This window comes from Thunnus thynnus, chromosome 24 (assembly GCF_963924715.1).
Source record: "Thunnus thynnus chromosome 24, fThuThy2.1, whole genome shotgun sequence".
Lineage (NCBI taxonomy): Eukaryota > Metazoa > Chordata > Actinopteri > Scombriformes > Scombridae > Thunnus > Thunnus thynnus.
In genome coordinates this window covers 5,250,339-5,275,779 of record NC_089540.1, presented here as the reverse complement: position 1 = coordinate 5,275,779, position 25,441 = coordinate 5,250,339, and the positions used below count along the sequence as shown (strand labels likewise).

General features: G+C 39.6%; 1 protein-coding gene and 1 long non-coding RNA gene across 4 annotated transcripts in view; one reads left to right on the top strand and one right to left on the bottom strand.

The window, feature by feature from the left end:
• The window catches only part of zranb3 (zinc finger, RAN-binding domain containing 3), an 83,302-nt gene that overhangs the window by 29,928 nt on the left and 27,933 nt on the right, over positions 1-25,441 (bottom strand). For all 3 annotated transcript variants that reach the window (XM_067583303.1, XM_067583304.1, XM_067583306.1), the window contains exons 9-15: positions 24,499-24,618; positions 20,558-20,677; positions 19,834-20,013; positions 19,187-19,345; positions 16,388-16,862; positions 9,843-10,142; positions 3,599-3,753 (exon numbers count right to left, since the gene is read on the bottom strand). In XM_067583303.1, the coding sequence (XP_067439404.1) occupies positions 3,599-3,753; positions 9,843-10,142; positions 16,388-16,862; positions 19,187-19,345; positions 19,834-20,013; positions 20,558-20,677; positions 24,499-24,618 (1,509 nt within the window). The remainder of the gene's footprint in view (positions 1-3,598; positions 3,754-9,842; positions 10,143-16,387; positions 16,863-19,186; positions 19,346-19,833; positions 20,014-20,557; positions 20,678-24,498; positions 24,619-25,441) is intronic.
• Positions 20,577-24,490, top strand: LOC137177170 (uncharacterized). The gene is made up of 3 exons (XR_010925992.1): positions 20,577-20,691; positions 24,085-24,127; positions 24,252-24,490. It is a non-coding gene; the product is annotated as an uncharacterized lncRNA (long non-coding RNA).

The window sequence follows — 25,441 nt, the reverse complement described above, 5'->3', positions numbered from 1 at the left end:
TGGCAAGTGGCACTCAAGAGGAGTGCCAAGAATGCACAGGAGTGTAATCAGACTCACGCTGGGGTTAAATTGTAGTTTGTCTTAGTCGGCTTGGGTGCAGGAAGCTCTAGAAAGTTCAATGATAAAAGCAGCTGAGAGCACATTTTACTTGATTATGTGAATGAACTACTTGAAGTCTTCACACAAAAGCCCTGGGGCTGTCCGCTCACAGTTTGTTTTAAAATATAACATGATTGGTTGCTGTAGATAAAGTGTCTCCGTTTCCTTTTCTGGCTCGGTGCCGTCGTTGCTATCTCTTGGTCAGCTCTTTCCAAATGATTAGACTGAAGTTTGTTAAAGGATATCTGAAGATTTATGACTGATCTAACACTTATTCCCTTAGTGATCTGTCACTTCAGCCATTGCTGTTGTTGTCCATCACTACAACACCACAACACAGCTGCAGTGTGTTCAATTATTTAACATTTTGAGTTATCTTAGCAACCATATATTTGGCACTGCTTGAGCAAGGGCTGTCAAGAACGCAGAAAACTGCAATATTTAAGAAGTGATTTAGTACTGCGCTTCCATTCATTTGGAAGCTGGATCCTACATTTCCCAGAATGTAGCATCTTTTGGTTAATTCCCATGTATTACACACTACATCCGCAGTTTGTAATGCAGGCTTTCTATTCAGGAAAATAAAGTAGTCACTGAGCCCACAGCAAGATAACCCTGATGACATCAATACGACATCACCAGGGTTATTTTCTCAGACTGTATGAAGCTCCTCCAGAGCCAAAAGAAGACATGAAAGGGGACATATTATACTTCTTTCTGGCTCTCTGTTATTTATATACTGTCATGAGGTCGGATATTGGTGTTGATCAAAGTACGTTGAAATGCTCTTCTATTTTGGATCGGATTTTGGTTTGAACATGTACAGATGTAACTGACAAGTTGACATTTTGAGTAAAGAATGAGAAAAAGTAGTGAAATCCTACTACTATAGTTTGTTTCATGGTTTGTTGACGTAGCCTCTGGACCTGGAGGAAGTCTGCTGAGAGGTTGGCCAACCAGAACAGAGTAGGCTCATCGGGAGGGCGGCCTTAAAGAGACAGGAGCTGAAACTGCCTGTTTCAGATAGAGGCTGAACTGAGGGGTTGCATAAACGACCAGTATAAGTTAAATAAGGATTTTTTTTAAACTGTAACTCATGCAAAGATATTCCAGTAGAGCACCATATTAAAAATATAGACCTGGAAATGTGCTTAATATTAAACAACTGTTGTCACAGGCTGAGTAGCACTACCCATGATAGGTAAACTAATGTGGATATGTAAAATTGGCGGACTATCCCTTTTACGTAGTCTTAATAAAAGAAAAACATTTCTGAACCACACATATTAAATAAAATCCTTTTTAAAACCAGACGACTGCCTTCCAGAGTGCTAATAAATACAGGAGGATTGTAGATGAAAGAGTAAAAGTTGAAAGGCGGATAGAAGATGGGCGGACCTGTGTTAAATCGTATTGGTAATCCTTTGGTAATTCCTAAACCTTTAATTTGTATTGAACCAAAGAATATGAATGGATTTGAAGAGCTTTTCTTTCCCCTTTTACCACACAGCCTCGATCAATCAGAGAGAGAAAAAAAACAAAAAACATTTGAAATGACTCAAACAGGCTCTTGTTCGTCTGGTAATAGACAGGAATGAATCAGGGTTTCTATCAAGTATCAAGGTTATTCAGTTATAGTATATTTTTTATACTGTGCTAAACTTATAATGAATCTTAAAAAACTTATGAATATAACAAATGAATGAATTACACATTATTGTATAATGTTTTTTCCAAATTTTAGCTCATTAAAGTTGATTTCTGTTGCCATGCAGCTTGTAAATGGAATAATTTGCTGCTCTTTCAATTACCATTAGTTAAGAAAATGTTTCATTCCTCAACTTTGACTTTCCTACTGTTGTCTGTAACTATTTTCTCTCATCTGTCCTGTTTGCTAATTGGCAATGAGTGAAAGAACCGCACGTCTCTTATTTTAACACAGTAGTTGTATTGTTGTTTGCAGCTCTATCTTGATAGAGATCTTGATCTCATTGAGTCTTGCTTTTCAAAAAAAGGAATTAATTAGGTTTTGTTCCCTATTTAATTTAATATGACAGGAACACTCTTGTAAGGAACAATCAAAACTCTACATCCCCTTTTAGTTTTACTTATTCTTATTGCCTTGAGATCTGAAATAAAAATCACTACATTAGACACTTTTGACTTTCATTTAGAAGGTGAAAAGAGCTCCTGTTTCTTGACAGTTAAAGCTGCAAGAGGAGGGCTTTCACTTCTCTGCAAGACTGCAAGTTGGAAACTGCTTGAAATTTATGTTGTACAATGTTTTATACTAAAGAGACAGAAGAGGCATAAAGATGACATTAGTGAGTCCGGCTTTCTCTGAATGGAAGGATAAATTAGTTGCAGTTGTTAAGAGATTTCAGGTTTTGAATTCATCACTTTCTGTGCGCACAACTCAAACTAGATTTAATTTGGTGAATCTTTGAGGTCACATTTGGTGACTGTGGCCCCACTTAGTGGTTAAGACATGCAAGACAGACACATTTTTCCATAAAAATATCACAAAACCTAAAACATCTTAGTTGTGTTAGTGAGCACAGCTTTCAGTAATACTCATAAAAAAAAAAACATTATTTTGTAATTTCAGGAGTTAAGGCAAATTAAATTATGTGTAGATTTGTGTTTCTTTTATGTGCTGCAGACAGGCCTACATGCTGGTTTATTTCTCTCTGTTCTTTTCCACAGGCAGAAAAGCAGTTTACAAAAGGAAAGAATTAATGGTGTTAATTTTGGCTAACTTACCCTTTGCACTACAATTTGTAGCTGGATTACAATTTGAAAAAAAAAACCAAACTTGTGGTGTGGCTTCAAAATAGATTCGTGGCCTTTTGTTTCCTTCTGTGCTGCGTTACAGTGATTCAGCGAGCCAATCACAGCCCACTATGGACAAAGTAAAGTGGTGTTTTTGAAATTCAAGTGAAATTTACAGAAAGGGACTTTTGCCTAGGCACTTACAATTGCTAATTAAAAGGCAATCAAAACAGAAATGTTTCAAAAAACAATATAAAGAATTGGGCAATGATGACAACAAACTCAAAACCAGGAAAACAAAACACGTTAGCTACGATGCTTCCCCAGGTAATGATTGCACCTTGGCTAACGCTAACCTTAGCAACCAAGAGAAGGGTGAAATGAACGTCTGCTTGAAGACCATACTCAATGGAAATCTCAGCATATTTGTTGTTCAAAAGTCTCTCTTACTTATTAAACTTCTTTTAGTCTTGATGTTACCCAAGCCATCGTGCTACATTTCTTGACTGTAACACACAAAATTAACATAAACTAACCACACACTTTTGAGTAAAGACATTACAACATTCCCTGTAACTGTACCATCTATCCACAACCTTGAGAAAAAAAAGAAAAAAAAACAGAAGCAAGAAAAGAAATCATTAGTGAAACACCTCTGGTCCACTTATGAGCCGAGTCCAAGCACGATTCAATATGCACAAGCAAACACTCACACAGTCTGCAGTACCTTGGAGTAAAGATATATTCGGTCTGTGTACTGGCTGGCGCAGAACTGCAAGCCAGGGTACACGGGATGGGCGGTGCTGGCATCATCTCCATCATTGCCCTCATCATCGTCATTAGCATCAGCAGCAGAAGACAGACACACCGCAGCTCTCTGGTCTGCAGGGAGAGAGGAAGAGACTGACTAATATCTCACTGAGTATATATTATTGGCTCATTATTGGCTTTCACAGCTTTATTGGTACCTCTGTTTGCTCCTCTGGTGATGCAATGAATAGCAGAGACATTAAACTCCAGCAGCTTTGGAGATTTATTATTCAGAGCACAATATTAAGAAAATATGACATTTGTAGCAGATCATTCAGATGTGTATGCACACATAATACATGTTTGAAAAAAACTATTTATGCTTATTGCTTTCAACACTTGATTATAGAATCTAAAATGAAAAAATTTAGGTAATTATCCTGATAGTTTCATATCAATAGGAATGAAATTGTGCTTCTTGCCATCACCAGTTGTTGTAACAACAAACCTACATGGAGGTTTAAACACTGCTTTTGCTGTTTTATGTTTAAAAAAGCAGCAACAGCAGATTGTTGTGAATGAACGATTTTTTTTAGCACTAATAAATACGACTTTCAGGCACCAAAATGTTGACAAAAACTGCATAAAATGACTAATATCTTCAATTCTTAGCTAGAGATTTTGATTATGTGCCACATTGCCAATGGTAACCAGTCATGTAGCCCATGAAAAAGGAATAAGAACAGGAAGTCTCCGAAAATTGGACTTGATTAGACAGTCACACCACATGCTGGTCACTGGTGTTAACTTGATTTTCTGAATAAATTTAAGGTGAAAAATGAGCCAAGCATTTGCAGAATCATGCTTCATTTTAGATCAACAACACCTATTTGCAGAGGCAGCAAATCCTGTCATAATCTAAACAATAGTTTGCTGATTGGTCCAAAACACATATTATGTTCAATTTTATAGACTCATGGGGTATAGCAGCTAAACATATTAGACTTGTCAAAATATCAGAGACAGGCTTTGCTAAAATGTAAATCTAGCAAAGTAAACATTTTTGGAGCTTGGATTCCATACGTTTCTGATGAGGGACCTATTAATTTTAACTTATTAAAGGAAAAGTTAAACAACTTAGAAATTGTGTGCTTTGTTTCCGACAGGGAGATGAAAAGATCAATATCAATGTTATACGTTATCTTGTATGTTCAGTACAGAGCTGGAGTAAGGACGTGGTTAGCCTAGCTTAGCATAAAGACTGGAAGCAGGGTCAAACAGCTAGCCTGGCTCAGTCCAAAGTGAAAAAATACCAACCAACCAGTGGCAGCGCAAAATTATCCCATGCGTACTTGCAAAATGGACATACAAATTCCTTTGCAGAGCTAACTGCTAGCTTTTTATATACTTGTCAGTTTTGTTTGTTTGTACATATGTTACATAGACATTATTCTGATAATAAAACAACAAAAAGAATTGCTGTAGCTGGCGGACTAACTGCTAACACGCTAGCCATCTTTAACATGCTGGTCAGTTACAAACATGGCCCCAGTAGCTCTGTCGCTAACAGGTTAATTTAAGAGACATATTTGTACCATCTACTCTTAAACATCTCATGCAAACCTCTCCTCTTTTGTAGAGCAGTTTATACTCTGACAGAGGGTTAAATAAAAGTGAAACGTGCTACACAGTTAGCTTCCTTTGTTTTGGTTCCCACAAAAGTCAGCATTGTCAAGATGGGTTGGTATTGGTGAAGAACACAAATTCGTGTATTAAAGTTGTATCCGTAAAGTAATCATGGCTTTTTTTCGAAATGCTGGTGTGACCAGGCCTTTAAAGCTGTTTTAAACTTTACAGTGTGTCTTGTTTGTTTAAGTTGCCCATGAACAGAAATGTAAAACTGACTACTCTTTGATTTTTCGAGGAGTCGTGTTGGAGCTGCAACAAATAACATTTTATCCATCTGCCCAGTACTTCTATGGTAGGCATGTTTTTTCACTTTGGACAGAATCAGGGTAGCTGTTTCCGCCTGCTTCCAGTTATGCTAAGCTAAGCTAACCCCATCCTGACTCCAGCTCTTTACTCAGTACATGAGATCCAAATCAATCTTCATATCTCACTTTTGGCAAGAAAGTAAAAACGCATCTTTCCCAAAACAAGCTGCTCTTTAATGTTGCGTAATACTGTGCAGCTACACAGACGGACCATTTCTTTGACAGAAACCTTCCAATCTATTTTTCACAAGTCCACTCACAAATTTGCTGAACAACAGGATGGAAACACAGCTAGAGACCGAAAGAGAGAGTGATAAAATGACAGTCACAGATGGAGAGAAACAGAGGAAGAGAGAAGAGAGAGAGCAGGTCATTAATGTCAGCTATGTAGCTCGCTCATCCTGCCAGCATCTAGCAAGAAAAGGTCAGGCGGTGGAAATGAGACCGCCGCTGCTCGACCACGCTTCATTTAGACAATGACCTATAACACTCTGATAATACTTGCCTTAAATCACTTCGCCTGGCCAGTTGTCTGCCTTTTCTGTGTGTGTGTGTGTGTGAGAGAAGGAGAGTGTGTGTCCATTTGGCATGCTAATGGGGGAAAATACTGGCAAAGGCTGATGCCTGTGACAAAAGTGTTTCCATCGAACAAGTGCTGTGATGTACCTGCACTGGGTCTCAGGCGGTTATGGGACAGTATCAGGTTTTGTACTGAAACGCTAAGGGTTGAGTGACAGAGGAACATATTGGAACAAAGAGCTTCAACGTCATGCTTTGTCAACATGTGTGGGTTGTCAAACCAAATGAGCTTTAAAATCTTCACATTATATTGCACAAAAGCATTGAACTGATATCAGCTATAGATACACAAACCCCTGGAAAATCACGTGTCATTTTTACGTGTCAATTAGTAAGCTTTAGAGGTGCTGCTAGGCAGATTTTTAGCTAGCTGTTTCCCCCGTATGTCCGGTCTTTATGCTAAGCTAAGCTAATTGATGGCTCTAGCTTCATATTTAGCGTACAGACGTAGGAGTGGTTCTCATCTAACTCTTGGCAAGAAAGCTGGTAAGCATATTTCTTAAAATGTTGAACCTTTCCTTTAAGTAAAAGTAGCCATAGCGCAATGTAAAAATACTCAACACAAGTAAAAGTCCTGAATTCAAAGTTTAAGTTCAGCAGCAAAACGTACTCAAAGTGTCAAAAGTAAAAGTACTTATTAGTGTGCAAAATGACCCCTGTCAGTGTAGTATGATCATATATTACAGGATGATGCATTAATGTGTAAGAAGCATTTTAATGTTGCTAATTTTATCTATAATTTATACTGTTGGGTAGTTTGATCTATAACAATAAATCATATTTTATATAATCATCACCGGCTTTGTGCTGTATGTAAAATTATAATCTGCATTTACATTTGTGGAGTAAAAAGTATAATATTTGCCTCTGAAATGTAGCTGAAAAATGGAAAATTAGCATAAAATGGAAGTACTCAAGTACAGTACAGTCCTTGAATAAATGTGCTTAACAGGCTTTTGTCTCTATTTCACCGGTTTTGTTTTACCTATTATCTCCATAAATTAATCATAAAGTACATTTCCGCAGCACTGATTCCATCAGTATGAGAAGTTATGTCATACTAACTGCTGTTCTGCTCTCAGTTTCTCATTTTAACGCAGTTTCCATTTACTAATTAATTCCAATCAATTCTACTTTGTTGTTTTTTTGATCGCTGTTAAGCTACTGTTAAAGAAACGGGACACTTTCTGCACAGACGGCTATTATTTGAGACTTGTCCATTCTATATATATTGGTTTTTATTTGAGAATATATGGTAGATACATTGATCTGATGCAATTTCATGTAAAAATTTTTTGTTCCAAGATGAGATCATCTTGAGTTATTTCCTCTCCTTGACCTATCCTGTACACTGTCAATATCTTTCATTTTTATGTTTGCCGTTCTCATAGGTGTAATTTTCTCGGGTCTGGTACACGATGTTCTGATCTCACCCTGGCCTCAGCTGGAGCGGGCCACTTTGTGTCTGAAAATACCAAGACGACCAGACAAAAAGCATTGTGCGGCGCTTCAAAACGTGATCCTAAACATTCTTAGGACACTAACATTTCACAAAATCCCATCTTTCTATCCTACATCTGTAATGAAACCAAGCAGCTCTGCAATGTGCTCCCTATATTTGTTGTAAGCAGTTTTTTTTTTTCTTCTTCCCCTTCCCTTGTTTGCAGTGGCGGAACGCGCCAGCTGCATTAAGTGGGCCATTTATACGATGGGGGCAATTCATCTTACAAAGCCGTCTTATTAGACTGTCACTTACACAGTATGAACAGTGCCTTCAAAACACCCCAAGGGATTTATCTGTTATTTTACTGCAAGAGAAAGAAAACAACGCCTAATTGGACTGAGTCATCTCATCTTCTGCAGGATCGAAACAAAAGATATATATATATATATATATATATTTATATATATATATAAAAAGAAAATTCTAACGGTGCACTTCAAGTGTGAAGACGTTTGGTTGCAGCTGATGCTGCTGCAACGTTTGAACTAACATCCAGATAACATGTATCCATGTATAAATGTTTGGATCATGTTGATAGGAGCGACAGACGGCAGAGAGAGAGAGACAGAAAGGTGGAGGAGGAGTGATTGCCTGTCTGTGCTGTGAGGAAAGTAATCTCAGAGCAATCAAGAGGTGGAGGCGGCCGACAGCTCTGCAGTTTGCCTTCTAAAACCACGGGCAGGTAGAGGTAAATCATTAGGCACCGCTCCTGACCCCATAGGTCACTTTTATTGGACAACCGCTGTGTTTCGCATTAAACTCACACTGCCGGAGACAGACTGGCAGCGGCATGTAACTAACAAACTAACTAACCACCGATGTGATAGATAGACGGATAGATATTGAGATGGATAGATAGATGAATATTAGCTGTATCCAGGGAATAGTCCAAAGGGGAGGTGGGAGGCCAAGTTGGCATCCAACTGTGTCTCTTCAGTGCTGCCATTTATGATCGACAGCGAAGCTTTTATCTCTCCCCTAGAGTCGGTCTAAATAGACGTGTTTTTTTTTTTTAAAAAGAAAGTGCTCACCTTTAGTATTTTTTTCGCCAGAGAGTGGGGGTGTGGGGGGCACAGAGTGCAGAAGGCGCTGCAGGGGAAGCTGTAGTAAGATCCAATCCTGCACCGTTGGGGGGCACAGGTAGCTACAGAGATGGGAAATTAACCACTCGACAATCTCTGGGTACTAATAGATGTCAAAGCGTGTGTGAGTGAGTTTGTGTGTGTGGCTCTGAGAGGAATTGGCCATATTGTTACACACTGATCTTAAGATGTTAAAGGGTAATAGGGGTTGATAGCTTGCCTGTTAAAACCTAAATGGCTTGAGCATGTACGATTTTCCTTCCTATGTTAAGTATTCTACAAAGCAACGGCCCTGAACTACTATCGGTCTCAGTTACACCCTTCAATAACTCTGACCCAAAATGTTTGCACGTTTTCAGAGGCAACACCTAGGTCGCAGGCTTTTCTTAGACTCTGCCAGACTTGCAATTTTTTTAGAGCTCTTCATATTGCACACGGTGTAATTAGTTCTTTGTAATTAGTGCAATTTATTGCTTTGCGTATCCCTTTGAGACACAAGTACTTGAACACAGAGGTCTTAATTTGCAATATTACACACTGTGTAATTGGGAATTTGTTTCTTCACATCCCTCAGAGACCTGCAGACATGTACACATAGAACCAGAGTGGACAGGGTGCAGCAGGGAAAGCAGGTTGTGTTTCAAGGATCAGTTGGTGTGGGGAGGGGACTTATACCTTTTATGTAATTAGACCTCGGTCCACTTTCTTGAAAAAAAAAAAAAAAAAAAAAAATCAGACAATCAGAGGCTCATCAGTTGCCTCCTGGACAGTGATTGAACCTCAAATCTTGTGTGTATTTTGGTGCTTCAAGCAGGTCACATTTTTCAACAAGCTGCACTCTGGAGATTAGTAGCAGTGGCTTCATGTGTGCGGAAATAGGCAATATCCCCAAGTAGACACTAATAATAGTAAGAATAATAACACTCAGCCACATATGGAATGAGATATAGTCCCTTATTGGTTTGAAGTGATGAAATTAAACAGCATTATATGGGCAGGTGACAATGCGGCACCAGCCAATTTCCCTAGATATGAAAAGGAGAAGATTGCAGGTGGGATTACCCTGTGTGTGGTCAGGGAGGAGGCAGCCGCCGCCACCAGCGACGTTGTCGCCTTGCTCTCCCGCTGATTGTTTGCCTTTGAGCCGCCGCTTGTCCTCGTCCTCTGCTTCTTCTAATTTCTGTTTGTCTTTCGGAGGCTCATCCTCCTCCTCCTCCTCCTCCTTCTCGCTCTGTTTGTCTTTGCGTGATTTCGGAGGCTGGTCTCTTCCCCGGCTGGTCTCTGGCTCGCTGTCTGAGCCAGAGAGGACGATGCACGCCAGGTCCCTCTCGGTTGAGAGGGGTTTCTGAGGCCTGAGAGGCTCTGAGCCAGCAGAAAGAGAGAGAGAGAGAGAGAGAAGGAGGGAGGGAGAGAAAGATGAAGATTACTTTATTGGCCGAGTTGCACAGTGTAATCAGACTTTGAAGAGTTTCATTCCCGAGCGAGATATCCATCATCTGAAGAGTGCGACAGTGTGACAAAATGACTGCTGACATGAAAGTAAAACTCAATATGGCTCATTAGTGATGTTATTAGCTATCATAAGTCCTTTACTGACAATTTGAAAGGATGTGATTGTGTAGAATGGATAGACATAAGCAGTTATGTAGTAGAACATATAAACACACCTCACTCATTTTAAGACGGTGTAAATTTATACAGGGAAACAATTACAGTGCACATAAAAAATTTATATTTCCTAATGTGTTTTTCATTATTATTAAATTATCTTTTCAAAGGAGTCGGCTGATAGCTACATACTGACCTCTAACTAAAAGTCTACACTGCTGGAGATATTTTAGTCTTAGATCTTTGCTCAGCAGCACGTCAAGAGTGATGCAGAGAGCTGCAGATGGAACACCTGCCAATCCCCCCCCCTTTCACCAGCTCTCAGATCAAACAGCCAATATAATTTGCAGGGAGAATGAATTATCTTGGTGTCACATTGTTTTGTTAATTAGTCGCCCGCATTACGTGCAATCAAACCTAAACAAAATAATTGCCGGGGATTGCCGCATCTGCGCGGCGCTCCACGCCTGCGCGGGGCGAACGGTATTCAAACAGCTCATAATGGCCAATCGCAGATCTCACTTCAAACCTTGAATAGCGCTTCTTAGACCGGCTATCAAGCTGCAGACCCACTCTTCAACCATTTTCTGTGATTTTCATTCATGCTGAGTGTTGTAATTTTTATGCTGCAAAAAAGGTCAGGCACAAATCTAAGCCGCAGAAATGTTAATGGATGCAAAGATTATGCCATTGCCATTCATAGACTTAACATTATTTAAAATTGTAACTTTGAGTTGGGCTCTGAGGCACTGCCACTCATAAACCGAGCGATTGGAAGTACTGATGTTTATTATTAAGGTAAAGTTAACAGATTAGCTGCTAGAGAAAAGAACACTTATTTATAGCCAGATGTTAAGGTCACTTCAGTCATTCAGAACGTTGCATCGAACTTCTTCAAGAGAAACAGTTTTCTTTTCCTACTTTTAAACTTAAATATAAATCACATCCTTTCACATTATTTGTTGAACTTGAGGTGTGAAATCTAATAAGACAGTAAGTTGTGAGTCTCGGGGACGCAGAGGGCTAATTAGTGATCCTGCCTCTCTGTGGCTTGTTTCTTCAAAAGGCCAGCCTCTAGCCGGCTTCCTCAAATGTCATCTGAGTCTCCGGGCTCCTGGCCCCACCGCTGCCCCCCTTCACTAACAAGCCGAGCAAGACCGCAGAGAGACGGCTCAATTTGTGTTAAGCTGTCCCCACTGAGGAAGATGTTAACAGGGAAATCCTACAGGGCCCGTGCCTCAACTTTACCAGTCAACCCCCTTGTTTCCCCCCCCCCAATCAGGACCCCATTATGTCTGTAGTAGCTTGATAAGGCTCCAAAATTGCATTTCAAATCAAGAAACACACTGCTACACACAGACACATTAAAAAATGTGATCTTACGTGTGAGCCGACAGCGTGAGCTTATGAGGATTCATACAAAAAAAAATAACACACTTCAGTGGTTGAATAAAACAAGAAAAGCTTTTATTGAAGTCTGCAGGGAGTCAAACAGCTGCGGAGTGTGACAGCAAAGTATCAAAGATGAGGATCAAGCGTTTAAAGATTCAACTGGACAGCGCTGTTAAATGCTAAAAATCAGAAAAAAAAACCCCCAGAACAAGGATAGAGAGCCAGCTGAAAGGTCTAGAGAGCCAAGAGATATCCAAATTGCTCTCTTCCTGTATACATCTCTCACAGTAGGTGCTGTGAGAGACAAATTACTGGTCTACCGGTGAAAGAGCAGGAGGATTGAAGCATGCCCACGCTCCTGTCCTGAAAAAGCTGCAAGCACAGGAACTCAACACTACCGATTCCGCCCGAAAAAATGGTTGAACACACAACTGTCTGGTTGCTCACTGGTGCTAAATCAACTACAGGAAAGGGTTCAGACACCTGAGATGCCAAACCTTGTCACATAAAAGAAGTAATAATCCATGACAGTTTAATTAAAAACAATTCTCCATGACTGACCATATAGCACAACAGTGATTCAATTTGTCTCCAGTTAATGAAAGCTGTTGTTATTGTTTATAACATGGTCTGGGTGAATACTCTTTTCTGATTGGCCGGCAGGTGTGCGTTAAAACCGCGTATTGCACACGTAGTTCGGCTCAAGTTTAATCACCGTTCTAAATTCATCTGCTACCCGACCTGTAACCATAGCAACATTAAAGAGCACAGCTGTCAAAGATTACTCGTTATGAAGTTTATGAAGAATAAGACGCAGCAGAGGAAAAAGAGATGGAGGAGACAAGAAAGAAAGCGAGCGAAAAAACGGCACAAGGAACTGACACCTGAAGAGCTTAAAATGATGGAGGAAGAGGAGGATGAGATAAATACAAAAATAGCAACAAAAATGGGCAGTTAATATACTGAGAGACTTTTTCTACCAAAAACAAAACACTGATTTGGAGACGTCATGCTAAATGACATCTTACATGAAATGAATGCCTCGGTTCAGTCTGGTGGCGAGTACAGTGTGGCAAGTTGTCATGACAATAGTAAGCTCTTGTTTCATAACCTTTCGAGTGTAAATTGTTCACCAAAAATTTGTGAATGCTTTTATTTTATATTGTTGGCAAATGACCATGGTATAAGTGGGATAATCAACTTGTAGGTGTGCATTAAATGGTTTTAAGGCGCTTAAAATCATTTAAAGCAACCATTCACGTTGGTTGGTTCTTGGCCTTCCATTTGTACCTGAAAACCGTTTAACACGCACCTACTTGTTGATTATCCCTTATTTAACATCAGGAATCTGGTAAGTTTCCCCTTCCTGCTGTGTCAGAAAAGCTTCTTGTTTTCTACGTTTTAGGGAAGAAATGGTGGTAAGCATGAGAAGTGATGGCCACCGAGGCTGAGCAGATAAAGTGAAAAGCATCACCAACAGAAACCCCAACTTTAAAATCACCAGTAAGTCGCAGCTGTTTTGGATGGTTAATCTATAGCAAAATATTTTAGGTAAAAGTTGCCAAATTTTCAGTCAGCTGAAGTTTAGAAAACCGTGTTCTTTATGGACTATTCTCATCTAGATTAAAGACAGTGCTTTTAATGAAATTTCTATTGTAAAATACTTAAAGCAGAAGTTTTAGGTGGCAAATTTTCATTTTTTTCCACACAATATCACATAGGTAGCCATTATGTGCATGTAAAACTCCTTTAACAGGGTTCTCATTTTAAAACAAGTCAGCTGGAAACATTTCAAAGTCAGCCAGCCAGTTTTTAAACAACTCACAGTTAGTGTTCATTAGCTAGCGCTAGTTTGCTGGCTAACGCTTCTAAAACCTGCTAGCGACAGCTGTCGTTTCAGCTTACAAAATTGACTGTGGTGTGCTGGTTTTTGTGAAATTGAAGACTCATCGTTTCAAAAAAATCTTAATGAATTTTGAGTGCTAAATCTGCCACCATTATCATTGGAAACTGCATATGTGCAGAGTGAAAGGAAAGCCTGACAGATGTAGCAGCTGTAGCTAAGGGAACGGGACTTAGCGAAGGGTCAATTTACCACTTTAACCTGCCATTTCTTTTTCCCCGTATCAAGCTTTAATACTTTCCCTTTGAATCATAAAAATCTTTCTTTTCCTTCTCATTTCATGCATCTCATTCTGTTACAGTCTGGTACATTTCATTCTGGTACAAACGCCTGACGGTACAGCAGACCAATATCCTGTTCTCCCTCTACAGCTGCTGCCTCGCTGTATGTTTGCCATGCTGCTCAGATACACCGAGCCAAATGCCTAGAAACTTCTTCTTCTGCATCATGTGTTAGTATTCTGCAATTCTCTGCAACATGTCTCAATGCCGGTGACACAACTTGTGACACTGTGTCACCCCTTCCTTTGTAGTCACTGTGAGAAATTGTTGCTCTTGAAGGAATAGCATTTCTCATGTCACACTATAGGCTCTGACCTGATTATTTTCTTACATTTCCACACGCTGAGGATTGCAACTTGCCAAGTTGAGAGATATCTCCATAAATACAGTTGTTATTCTTCAGCATAGGCTGTCATTTACAAATTTAGCAGGTTGTTAAATTCCCTGTCTAGCGAGCTGACACAGCCTGCTGCTGTGAATGCAGAGTGCTGCTTGTGACAAAGAAGAGTGTGATTGCTGAATAGTTATCAAGCATCTGCTGCAGCTGAGCATGAAATGGGGGGTGAATTTTGTTAAAAAAAAAAAAAAAAAAAAAAAAAGTGTGTGTGGGTGGGAGTGTGGGTGTGTGTTTTTTTTTTTTTTTTTGCTGCTCAAAGGCTGAGGTACTGGTTGTTTGAACCGTGTGTGTTTTAAGTGCACCATCCTCACTTCCAATGGACCGAGCTGCAAACAGACCTTCAGTACAGCCAATGTTTATACTTGTACTAAATATAGATCTCATATTAACACAAAGAGACCTGAGAGTCAAGTACAGTGTCAATCTTTCTTTTTAAAACACACAGATGAAAAAATGACCAGTTTTATACGAAATATATATCGATATATGTGAAATCTTTGCAACATGTCTGGATAATGTAGGCGTTGTCTACATTATCCTTTTCGCATCTTGTATCAACTCCTTGACTGCTTTCTACTGCGGAGAAGGTTTCTAGTAAAATCAAAGATTTCAATATAGAAGGTCTTCAATTGATAAAATGTCCTCAGGTGTTGTGCAACAGTGGCAATGAATATCTTATTGCATTTCTAAACACACCGCCTGTCTACATAGCTGAAAAAAATATGGTTAGTCAGTCTGTCTATCCAGCCTCGGGTATGCAACCTTCCTTTTTTTTAATGAAAAATAGCCACAATATCGTGGCTCTGTGCCATTTAGACGCCTCATTTTGGGAAGTATTGCTCACATTAAGGCACAGGGAAATCAGACTTTAAGCCAGGTGAATAAGACTCAATCAATTCATCAATTAATCAACATTTTCTTATGTAACACAGAACAAACAAAACCAGTTCTTTTCTCTCACGTTTCTGCCTCCACATGTTATTTTTGATTTTAATTATGAAATACAAAAAAGCAGCTGTTTGTCAGAAAAAGTTTGGTTAGCAGTGTTTCCTTCCAAAAGGTCATTTTTTCATAATTCATCTTGATAGTTTCCATTTAAAATACAGCTGTTAATTACTGAGGATTTTCCTTTATTCTAACCTCAAAACCTTTTTTATAGTATCCTTTCAACTTTGAGAACTAGTGAAATCTGTAATGAAATCTCTGCAGGAGGAAACTTTCATGCAAGTGTGCAGATATATATATGTTTGTCTGACTTTAAATTACAAGGACTCTAATATCAATACAACCATAAAATTCTGCACAACGTGCCGCAATAAAAGCAGCACTAAAATTCTGCTGCTCAAAATCTTAACAGCTGCAGAATTTTGGCATATTTTCCTGATGCATCTCAGACATTTAAAAAGCATGGACCTGCAGTCTGCCAGGTCATAACGACTTCCCTCCCCCCCCCCCCTCTTTTGCAAGATACAATCATAGGCTGTCAGAGATATCACCCAGAGCCAGCTCAACTTTTCCCAACTTTGTGCAAGACATTTGCAGCAATAGTAAGCGCCTGTTCTCTCTCTTTCTCTCTCTCTCTCTCTCTCTCTCTCTCTCTCTCAGCTTGACAGGTGAGAATTATACTGTGTCCTTGTCATCTGCAGAGAGAGAGCGAGACAGACAATATTCTCTGAGCAGAGCTATTTCAGACTCTGGCAAGCCTGCCTCCATCTTTCGCTATCACGCATCTCCATCTGGTGAAATTGGTAATGCTGTTCAAAAGTATTATGTCAACAGACTGCTACGATTGATATTGACAGGAAGGAAAAAAAAAAAAGCAATGAATGGATTTCAGCTTCAGGTGCTTCATTTCGAGCCCGAGCTGATGGAATATTATCTTTTTCTTAATGGAATCCAGTTTGTTTTGCAATCAGTGAAATTAAGTTTGTGAATAATAATAAAAAAAAACTGAAAAAATAGAGGAACACATAGTGGTTGTAGGAGAGGGGAAAAATCTGTTTCGATTCAAGAGTGTCAATCCTACCTGATGTGACAGCAGAAGAGGAGCGTGGGAACTCGCACACCTCGCAGTAAGGCAACAGGCTGCTGTTAGAGTATGTGCAGGCCCCACAGTTCCACTTCTCAGCAGGAGGGTCGGGCTCTGACAGCTTCCGCGGTGCCATGAAGGAGACTAGAGAGCTCCCCCCCGCCGCCGCCGCCGACCTCCGTTTCCCCCCGGATCGAGACTTCGGGCTCGGTGTGGCCTGCGGCGTCCGGAGCCTCTTCAGCTGCGGGGAGAAGTCCTTGTCTGGTGCGGTGGGGGTTCGGGAGCAGGACTTCTCTTTCTTCTCCTCCTCCTCTCTCTTCTCAGAGTTTGTTCCTCCGTCAGCCGGGGCGGCGGGCGTCTCTGAGGAGACGGAGGGAGATGTTTCTTCATCTTCCGTTCGCTTCCTCTTCTTCTCCTTGCCGGCGCTCGGGGAGAAGAAGGAACGGATGTCGTGCTGCTTCTCCTTCTCAAACTAAGAAAAAGAGATGCACCCGGTTAAGATTTGCACGACAGGTTTCAATCCACCTGTAAAGCAGCATCACTGACACTTTTCGTTCCCATTGTCACCAGGCAATCATTTTACCCTTTCATAGCACACAAAAACAACATTTTCTGATGCAAAGTTGCACCTTGGTACCACTCAAAAGAATCATAAAAACTACATGATGACAAATAATGAATGGTTAGAGCAGTGTGAGGCACAAATATAGCTGTTCCCTTCTTGAAATGTCTGACAGTAACATCATTTTCCAAAAAAAATACTTGCTACAAATACAAGCTGTTGTCAAATACGGATCATAAATTCTGCACAGCTCTTTCAATGGGCCAAATTGTTGCAGTAATCCACTATACATGTGGTGTCATGTAACCTGTAAGTTGTTTTTTCCACATATAATACTTCCTTTGTATAAACTTTCCCCCTAATGCCATCAAATTCAATAAAAATAGTATGTATTTCTTATAGCTTTCACATGAAATTCAGAAATAATAATTTTTTTTTACTTTGCCTACTGTAGGTGACAGTGAAAATGGATTACACTGCTTTTCAAACAGTATTTATTACCTGCAAGCTTCTGTATCAAAATGCTCATTATATAAATCCTCACAAGCTAAATATCGCAGCTTCTTCTCAATGTTTAGTGCAACTTATCACATACTTATCACATAGTTTACCGGGTTGACTCATGTTCTGTCATTTCTAGAACATATTTACACCACAGAGGGTAAAACTGTTTTACTGAAGCACCACAGATGCTGAATATGGAGCAGACAGACATCAGAGGGACAACAGCCTGAATACAGAAGGATGTGTTGCACCGTGACAAAAAGATTTTTTGTGTATTGTAAGGCCAAATGTCAATGTATTCATGAATTAGTTGTATTGAGACATTAGTTTTGACTGTGCTTTCATTCTGTATTTTCTGTTTTACATAAGCGTCAGTACTTCATTGTGAATAGGAGACGTACCGGAGAGGTGACTGAGAAACTTGCGTTTATCAGCAGTCAGCTGTAGAGGGATTTTTGACTTGCTTGAATGATGTTAAATGTTTGGAGAGGGTGACAAGTGTTTTGCTTCACAGTATAAACTGATGTGGTGATTGCACTTATCGTTTTGAGAATTCAGCGTGTGTTTCAGGAGATGTGCTTGAGCAACTGAGAAAAACTGCAAAAAGTGACGTTATTAAACATCACAACCCTCAGATATTATTACTCCATTATTATATTAATTAAGATGCAGCTCTTACTTCATGTTCTTTCTTCATTAATACATTTTACTCTATCTACAAAAAAGGGAGAGTAAATCTTACTACCACAATTATTATTCCACTCCTAATATGATCTTAGTTATGAACATTTTATTATTTTTGTTTGGTTGTGTGTGTATCCACAGCTAATCTCGCTTACTAATGGACCCATCAGCCTAATATGTTTTGTGCACATTTGACTGTATGCTCAAGGACCTCCCGTAGTTGCAGTGATTCATAATTGTTGAAAAACCTATTTTATAATGTGTTTATACCGCCATTGACTGCTGACTCCTCAATCCTCTTAACCGACTGGTAGGGGCTGCAAGTGATCAACAACCGCAGCGAAAGCCGTTTCTGGCAATCGGCTAGGCTAAAAACCAGTCTGTTGCAGGCCACGTTTTGGCCTTTGTTATGGTTTAAAACCTGACATCCATAGAAAAGTTTGGTCTCATCTTGAACCGGAGCATCTGCAGATTAATTCCACGCCCCACATGTTATGATCCACTAAAGTTAGGCAAGATAGGAGATGAATAAATCCCTGCTTTTGTTAGCTTTGCCGTTTCATTTTGTGTGGTGTGTTACAACAAAATGTTTTAAATAAGTAATGTTTAAATCGAGAAGTTTGGACTTAGGTGAACCCAGGAGGATGCTCGGTTACAATACCATTACAATATTCTATGCATCTTAAAGAAAACTGAGACTACACGTGCTCCCAGACACATCTGGCGGGGATCTTCACTCTACTGAGTGCATTCTTCTAGTTTTAAAGTATGTTTGGTCTAGCTCCTTTATTAAGCTCCACTCAGACAGCCCCACTAGAGCAAGTTCTTTTCCCAAGGTCCTTAAATGCAGCTTTCTCTATAAAAGCAGCTAAAAAACTTGAACTTTCTGCCCTCGTTTGTCAAAACTTCCTCAGATATTGAATATCCACTCTGCAATGATACATATAAAACACTTTACTTAAGTTTCTCTAAATTAAACTAAAGAAGGGTCAAATAAAACAATCCTTGAGTATTGATGGTTTTTTTAACTCTTCCAGATGACTCACATGAGTGAAGAACACGTCGTCTTTCCCCTCCAGCGACAGCACCGTGTCGCTCGGCTTCCACGCGCTGGCAAAGTTGAGGAACTCCCACCTGTCCTTGTCACCCTCGTCTGCCTTCAGGTATTCCTTCCTCCCGTTCAGAGTGCTGCCGGTCACCGTTTCCTGGACGACAACAATGGGACATAGAGGTCAGTCAGGTGAAGACGTTATTGTTATTATAGACATTATTCAATTTTATTCGCCTTCAAACTTCATGACGGTGTGGTAATTTTTTTTTTTTTTCCCACGAATCACATCTGCTCTGAAATGAGCACTATCATAGACAGAAGATGGAATTATACAGTTTTAATTACAAATCTTGACAGCTATTATTATCGATGTAAATCCCCAAAGCCTGTTCTCACATGCAAATCAGTGTCACTGATGTGCTTCGGAGTTTATTTGCATACATGCAGAAAATAAAGCTAAAGATTTGTCAGAATTGACAGATAAATACTGCGACGTTGAGAAGAAAGCAGTGTTTGTTGCTGTGTTTGACATGTTTTAGGCTATGTTTGCATACTGTAGTCTCCATAGAACACACTGGAGCAGCTAATCAATACAAGAGCAATATAAGTGACATCACATTCAATTAAACGGACGCACGGCACCTTCCTGTTGAGCATGGACCACATGACGGTGTCAAAGGTGCCCTTGGCGATGAGGTAGTGCACGTTGACGGAGGACGTTTGCCCGATGCGGTGGGCGCGATCCTCAGCCTGCTTGATGTGGCCGGGGTTCCAGTAGAGCTCGGCAAACACCACGTGGCTGGCAGCAGTGAAGGTCAAACCCTGGAGAGGAGACACACACACACACACACACACAGTAACAATAGCTTAATCAGAATAAAAATACCTCATTCAACCACCTTAAATGGAACACAAGTCCATTTCCAATGAAATTTAATTTGGTGAAATCCTTTTTAATATCAGAATATGAGCAGCTAATTGCGATATAAGTACTTCAAGCACCTATTTCCTTTGATTAGAATGCATAATATTCCTGAATATATTCAGTCACTCAGAATAATTGATGTCAATGAGTTTATTAAGTTTGTCATTAAAGAGTAAAACAGGTTTTCAAACTTTATTTCTACTTGCACAAACCTTGATTATGATTCACTACAAGCAACAATAGTCGTCATTATTACTAATACGCAGCAGCTGACTCTATTTAGCCTATTTGTTGTTGAATTACATTAGTACAGCAGATTTTCTTTTCAGTGGTTACAACAGTTAGGAAAATGTATCATGTTTGCGTTTTTATTATTCAATCAAAGCGAAATGCAACAACCAGCTTCACTTAATCACACAACTAGCATATGTGTGCATGTACCTGACCGGCTGCCTGGATGCTGAGGATGGCCACTCGGGTTTCTGGGTCATTCTGGAACTTGTGGACCAGCTGGATTCTCTCTGAGGACGGGACGCTGCCATCGATACGGATGTAACCGGCCTGTGTGAACAGAGGTAAGATATTTACCAGAATATTGAATTTTCAGACAAAAAAATCAGTTCACAGTGGATGATGGTTGAGCAACTTCGGACACAGCTAATAGAACATCTGCATGGCAGCAGTCTTAATGAAATGCTGGTTTTTAGAATCACCTGTTTCATTTAGTGGAAAGCAAAATAGCTTTGTGTCTGTTTTGAAAAGTAACTAGTTAAAGATTATGTAACTTCTGTTTACAGGATTATAGGACAGTGGCACAGATTTACCTTCATTTCACAAGATTTTCTTGAGTCAGTTGTATTAAAGCTGCACTAGTCAATATGTTTTATATTAACAATGGGTATAATGACTGTGTGATATGAAAGGCGTCACTAGTAGAGACAAACCCACAGAGAATTATTACCCAACTCTGTAGTTTTCCTCGGCTTAACTGAACATTTTTGCCTCTTTTAGCTTATTGTTTTAGTTTTCTGGACCCCAGACTGCACTCTTAAAAACCTTTTCCTGCAGCAGAAGGCTGTGTTCAGCAAAAATAGCTTAGATAAACTCACTGTACACTCCCTGCCCAACACCAAATAGAAGACAGACAAAATTAGTGACTAGCTGGTGAACATAGTGTAGCATTTAGCAGTTACAGAGCCAGATATATGCCTCAGAAGTTGGTGGAGAGCAACAAATAGCTAAAAGGAGGGTGAATATTGGACTTACATTAATCAGGTGCACAGACAGTACTCCATATGATTGTTAATGTTGGCCTGTGCCTGCAGGATGTGTAAAAAGGCTACCCTTTGCTAGCATATTCGCCATAACCACTTTATAAGGTGTATGAGAAACAGTGTTTACTACTTTTGTTCTCTGTGATAAAACCATTGAAATGTTTATCTGTGAAATGTTAAAATGTACTGTTACAGAAGCACAGTTAAGGAAGAGTCATATAGTCAGTGAGTCAGTTATATAGTAATATCTGTTTTAAGTTGCTAACATTAGCCACAATAAACTACTTTCAAAAGTTACATAGTCTCTCTTTAAATTTCAACATAAATCAAAATTTCTGATAAATTAAGTCTTCATAGAGACTCATCACATGTGTACTAGTATGACAGTGTTGTCTGGCCATCATCTGAAGCGCATTAGAGGACACATTGTAACTATGGTTTTTTGCACATTCCATTGAATCGACTAAAGGTTCACACAATTTGTGCAGGATGATATTGTCTGTCTTTAAAAAGCTGGTGCAGATTTGTGCTGGAACATTAAAGGCAGGGAGCATTTCATTAACCTGTATTCTATACTATAGATATAACAATGGCAGATGTGTGAATGAACACACCACAGAAAAGCAGAGGAGCTGCTTTCAGTAAATAAAATACAGATAATTGGAGCACTAGTAATGGCTCAATATTTTCTAACATTTTCTAACACCAAACAAAGAAACCAGCGGCTGTGTGTTCGTTAAACCTGAACCTGAACTTGACATTCGCTGAGCTGCTAATGCACTGTGGCGACCGCACTCTTTTGATTTCAGTCCATCGGTCCTGCAGAGCTGCTCAGTGGCCGACAGTAGGAGTGTGTTCCTACTGTGCAGCTCCCACATGTAAATGTAACTGTAACTGCATGAATATGAAGGAGAACCTTGCTGAGAAAGCACATAGAGGCCTGCTTGACTTTTCCTGGATTCATAAAGGTCAAACAAATGTGCTCTCAAAGAATTAAGCATCCACCAAGTTTAAACATGTCAAAGCTATAAAAAAAACAGTCAGAAATCATTTTCAACAGCATTTAGTACACTGTATTTATTAGTTTAAAATATAACTTTATTAAACAAACTGTCCAACCACTTCGACACTGGGTGAGGAGTGGGAGAAAGCATAAAAGCAGCAATAACGTCATGTGACTGAAGTGCAGTCACTTGTCTCTGGTCTGCAACGAGCTTCTCATCACAACGCGTTTGCCTGTCGTTGCTTTTTTTAGCCCATCTCTGTTAATTGGTGAGTGCGAACGCGCGAAGGAATGTGTTATCACACGTCGTACCGCTGCATTACATTCAGCTGACACCTCCTCGACCCCTGCGACACACGCAAACACGCACACGCGCTAACGCACACACACACACTGAACTCTTTCACAGGTTGCCGGCGCCGAGCTAAGAGATATTGTTTGCTTGTGATGACTTGTGAAATAGGCCTTGGGAGATTAGTTGGGGAAGTAAAGTTTACTTTGTGAGTGACGAAAAGTAGACTTTTCTTCAAGAATGAGGAAAAAATGAACACTCATAGATGATGACTAATACATAGAGTCCTTTAACTCTTGACAGTTAAGGGATGTTGATTAATAAACTTTTTTTTGTTAGTGTGTTTTAAAATATTATTTGTCAATTATTGTACCTGAATAATTGTGCATCTGAATCTTGCATATCAGTAGAAGAGACAAATAAGTCGTGACTTCTAACATCTGCTGTACAGCCCCAGCTGAAGCACAAACCCAACTTGTGAGCTTACAGTTTAGTACTCTAAGTCAATCACAGATACGGCAGCGGTTTGACTTATAAGCACAGCAGGGCTATGGATGGAAGGAGAAGTGAAATATGAATACACTGAGCACATTTAGTACTTCCAGGTAAACGTTAATGGGCAACCTGGGTCTCAGCAGCTGGAAAAAAACTTTAAAATATTAGGTGGAAATGACAGAAATGAACATTTATGTCAGAATGACATATGAACCATATAATAACACTGTTCCCTCTTGTTGCAAAGTGATTGATAGCACAAGAATAACACAAAATCTAGTACTTTTTCAACCACCTCTCGGTTTTAGGAAATCAGACTGAAGCTTAAGGGTGTTGTGTTCAGGCTCAGTAAACAGGAAGCAAAGCTGATTTTCTGACTGATCATAGCTAACAAAACTACTGAAATTATGAATAAGAAAGGAAATAAATGGCAAAGTCACATCATGTTAAACTGGCAGCTGCATTTTCCGGGTTTATGTTAGTGCACATAAAATACAAACAAAGTCCGCTAGTACAAGACCAAAACCTTTTAGTAATTGGACACATTAATACATAAATTTAAAGACAAACATTTTTTTTTAAATTCTGATGATACAGATTTTTCCTATCTTAAGTCCTCAGTTGATGAAATTACTTTTTAACTTTTACAGATTGGAAATTGTGTCACATCAGTATTTATGATTGATAATTAGAAAACTAAGTACCTAGAAAGCTACATAGCTAGCTACATAGCTACAAAGATGAAGCTAAATAGCAAGCTAGCTAGATAGACAGTTAACTAGCTAGATAGATAACCTTGTGAATCTTGTCAGGGTTGGGAGGTTTTGGTACTAGATTGTGTTTCCACTGTATTTTACAAATGAAGATATTTCAGTGACTGATATTGCTTTTTATTTTCCTTCAGGTTTCCTCTAAATGCAGGGCACTGCTGGAGCTGACACAAGCTGGTCAGTGACCTGAAAGTGCATCCAGCACATCAAACCCACACCGCACGCATTGGGATTTTTATTCTTTCATCTTTGTTGTTTTCCTGCACTTATTAACTATGTGTTGTATCCACATTTCTGCCAGATGCTGAGAAATCTGCTGGAACACCTTTAGTATCTAACCGCTGACTCCAGCTCCCTCTGAAGGGCCTCCTCTCGCCCAAACACTAATGAGGACATCTTGCTTTGTCCATCAAGCACTCTCCATTCTATTTAAAATAATTCCCAAACACATCACGCCATTGTTGCTGTATTTCCAACAAGTGCTACTACAGCTGCTGCTTACTACCCCTTTAACACATTTTAAGGAGATCCAGACCGCCTGAGGTTACCTTGGCCTCGATGACGGCCTCGGTGCAGGCCTGCAGCATGGTGAGGTGGTGGGCGAACACAAGGAACTTCAGCTGCTCTGCCTCCAGCATCATCTTAATGTAGTCCTTCACAGCTCCCGCCTGGCAACACACACACACACACACACACACACACACACACAGATACAGAAATAGACACAGATGAAAGAGAGCTACTGAATCCATCACTTCACTGTTAGACCACACACAGAGGAATCGGCTAGATCAGTGAAGAAGTCAATTAATCACCGCGGCATCCTTTCTGTGTGATCGATTCTCTATTGAATGTCAAGAATCCGGACTTTAAAAGGAGAGAGCATACAGAGCGACTGGGGCGCATTTGTCAGCTAGCAGATAGTGAGAGCAAATCAATAACTCACAACTTGGAGATATGATTGGTGTGTGCTGTTTCTTTTTGGATTTTGGTTTTGAATGACATCAGGTACAAGAAAATCACCTTTTGAATCCCAACCAACCCGATGAATCCCAGAATTTACCGACAACTTCATAAAGATGAAGGGCTTTTACAAATTTCAAAATAGTTTGAATGTTTTTTAAGACTTTAACATCCTAGCAGGATATGATAATATGACTGGGCTGATGTACTCAGATTTGACAATAGTCACAACATTTTCAGAATTGTTCAAGAGGAATATCAGGCTGGTTACCTGTCAAAGTGACAGCTGCAGCCCAAATTACTGCAGGAAGTAAAAGTTCAGTTTCTCAACTGTTTTATTCTTGAGTTATTTGCTTGGTTTATTCTTATGTAACACTGTTTTTATTCAAGCTTGGCATTTCTTGCTCTTTTTTTTTTTTTTTTTACCTGTTAGTGTTGTTTTATTTATGAAGTCAAATGGTAACAATACTTTAAAAACATCAAAGTCCATATTTAACAGCATCTTGTTTGTTTCTGCTGAAGCTTGTG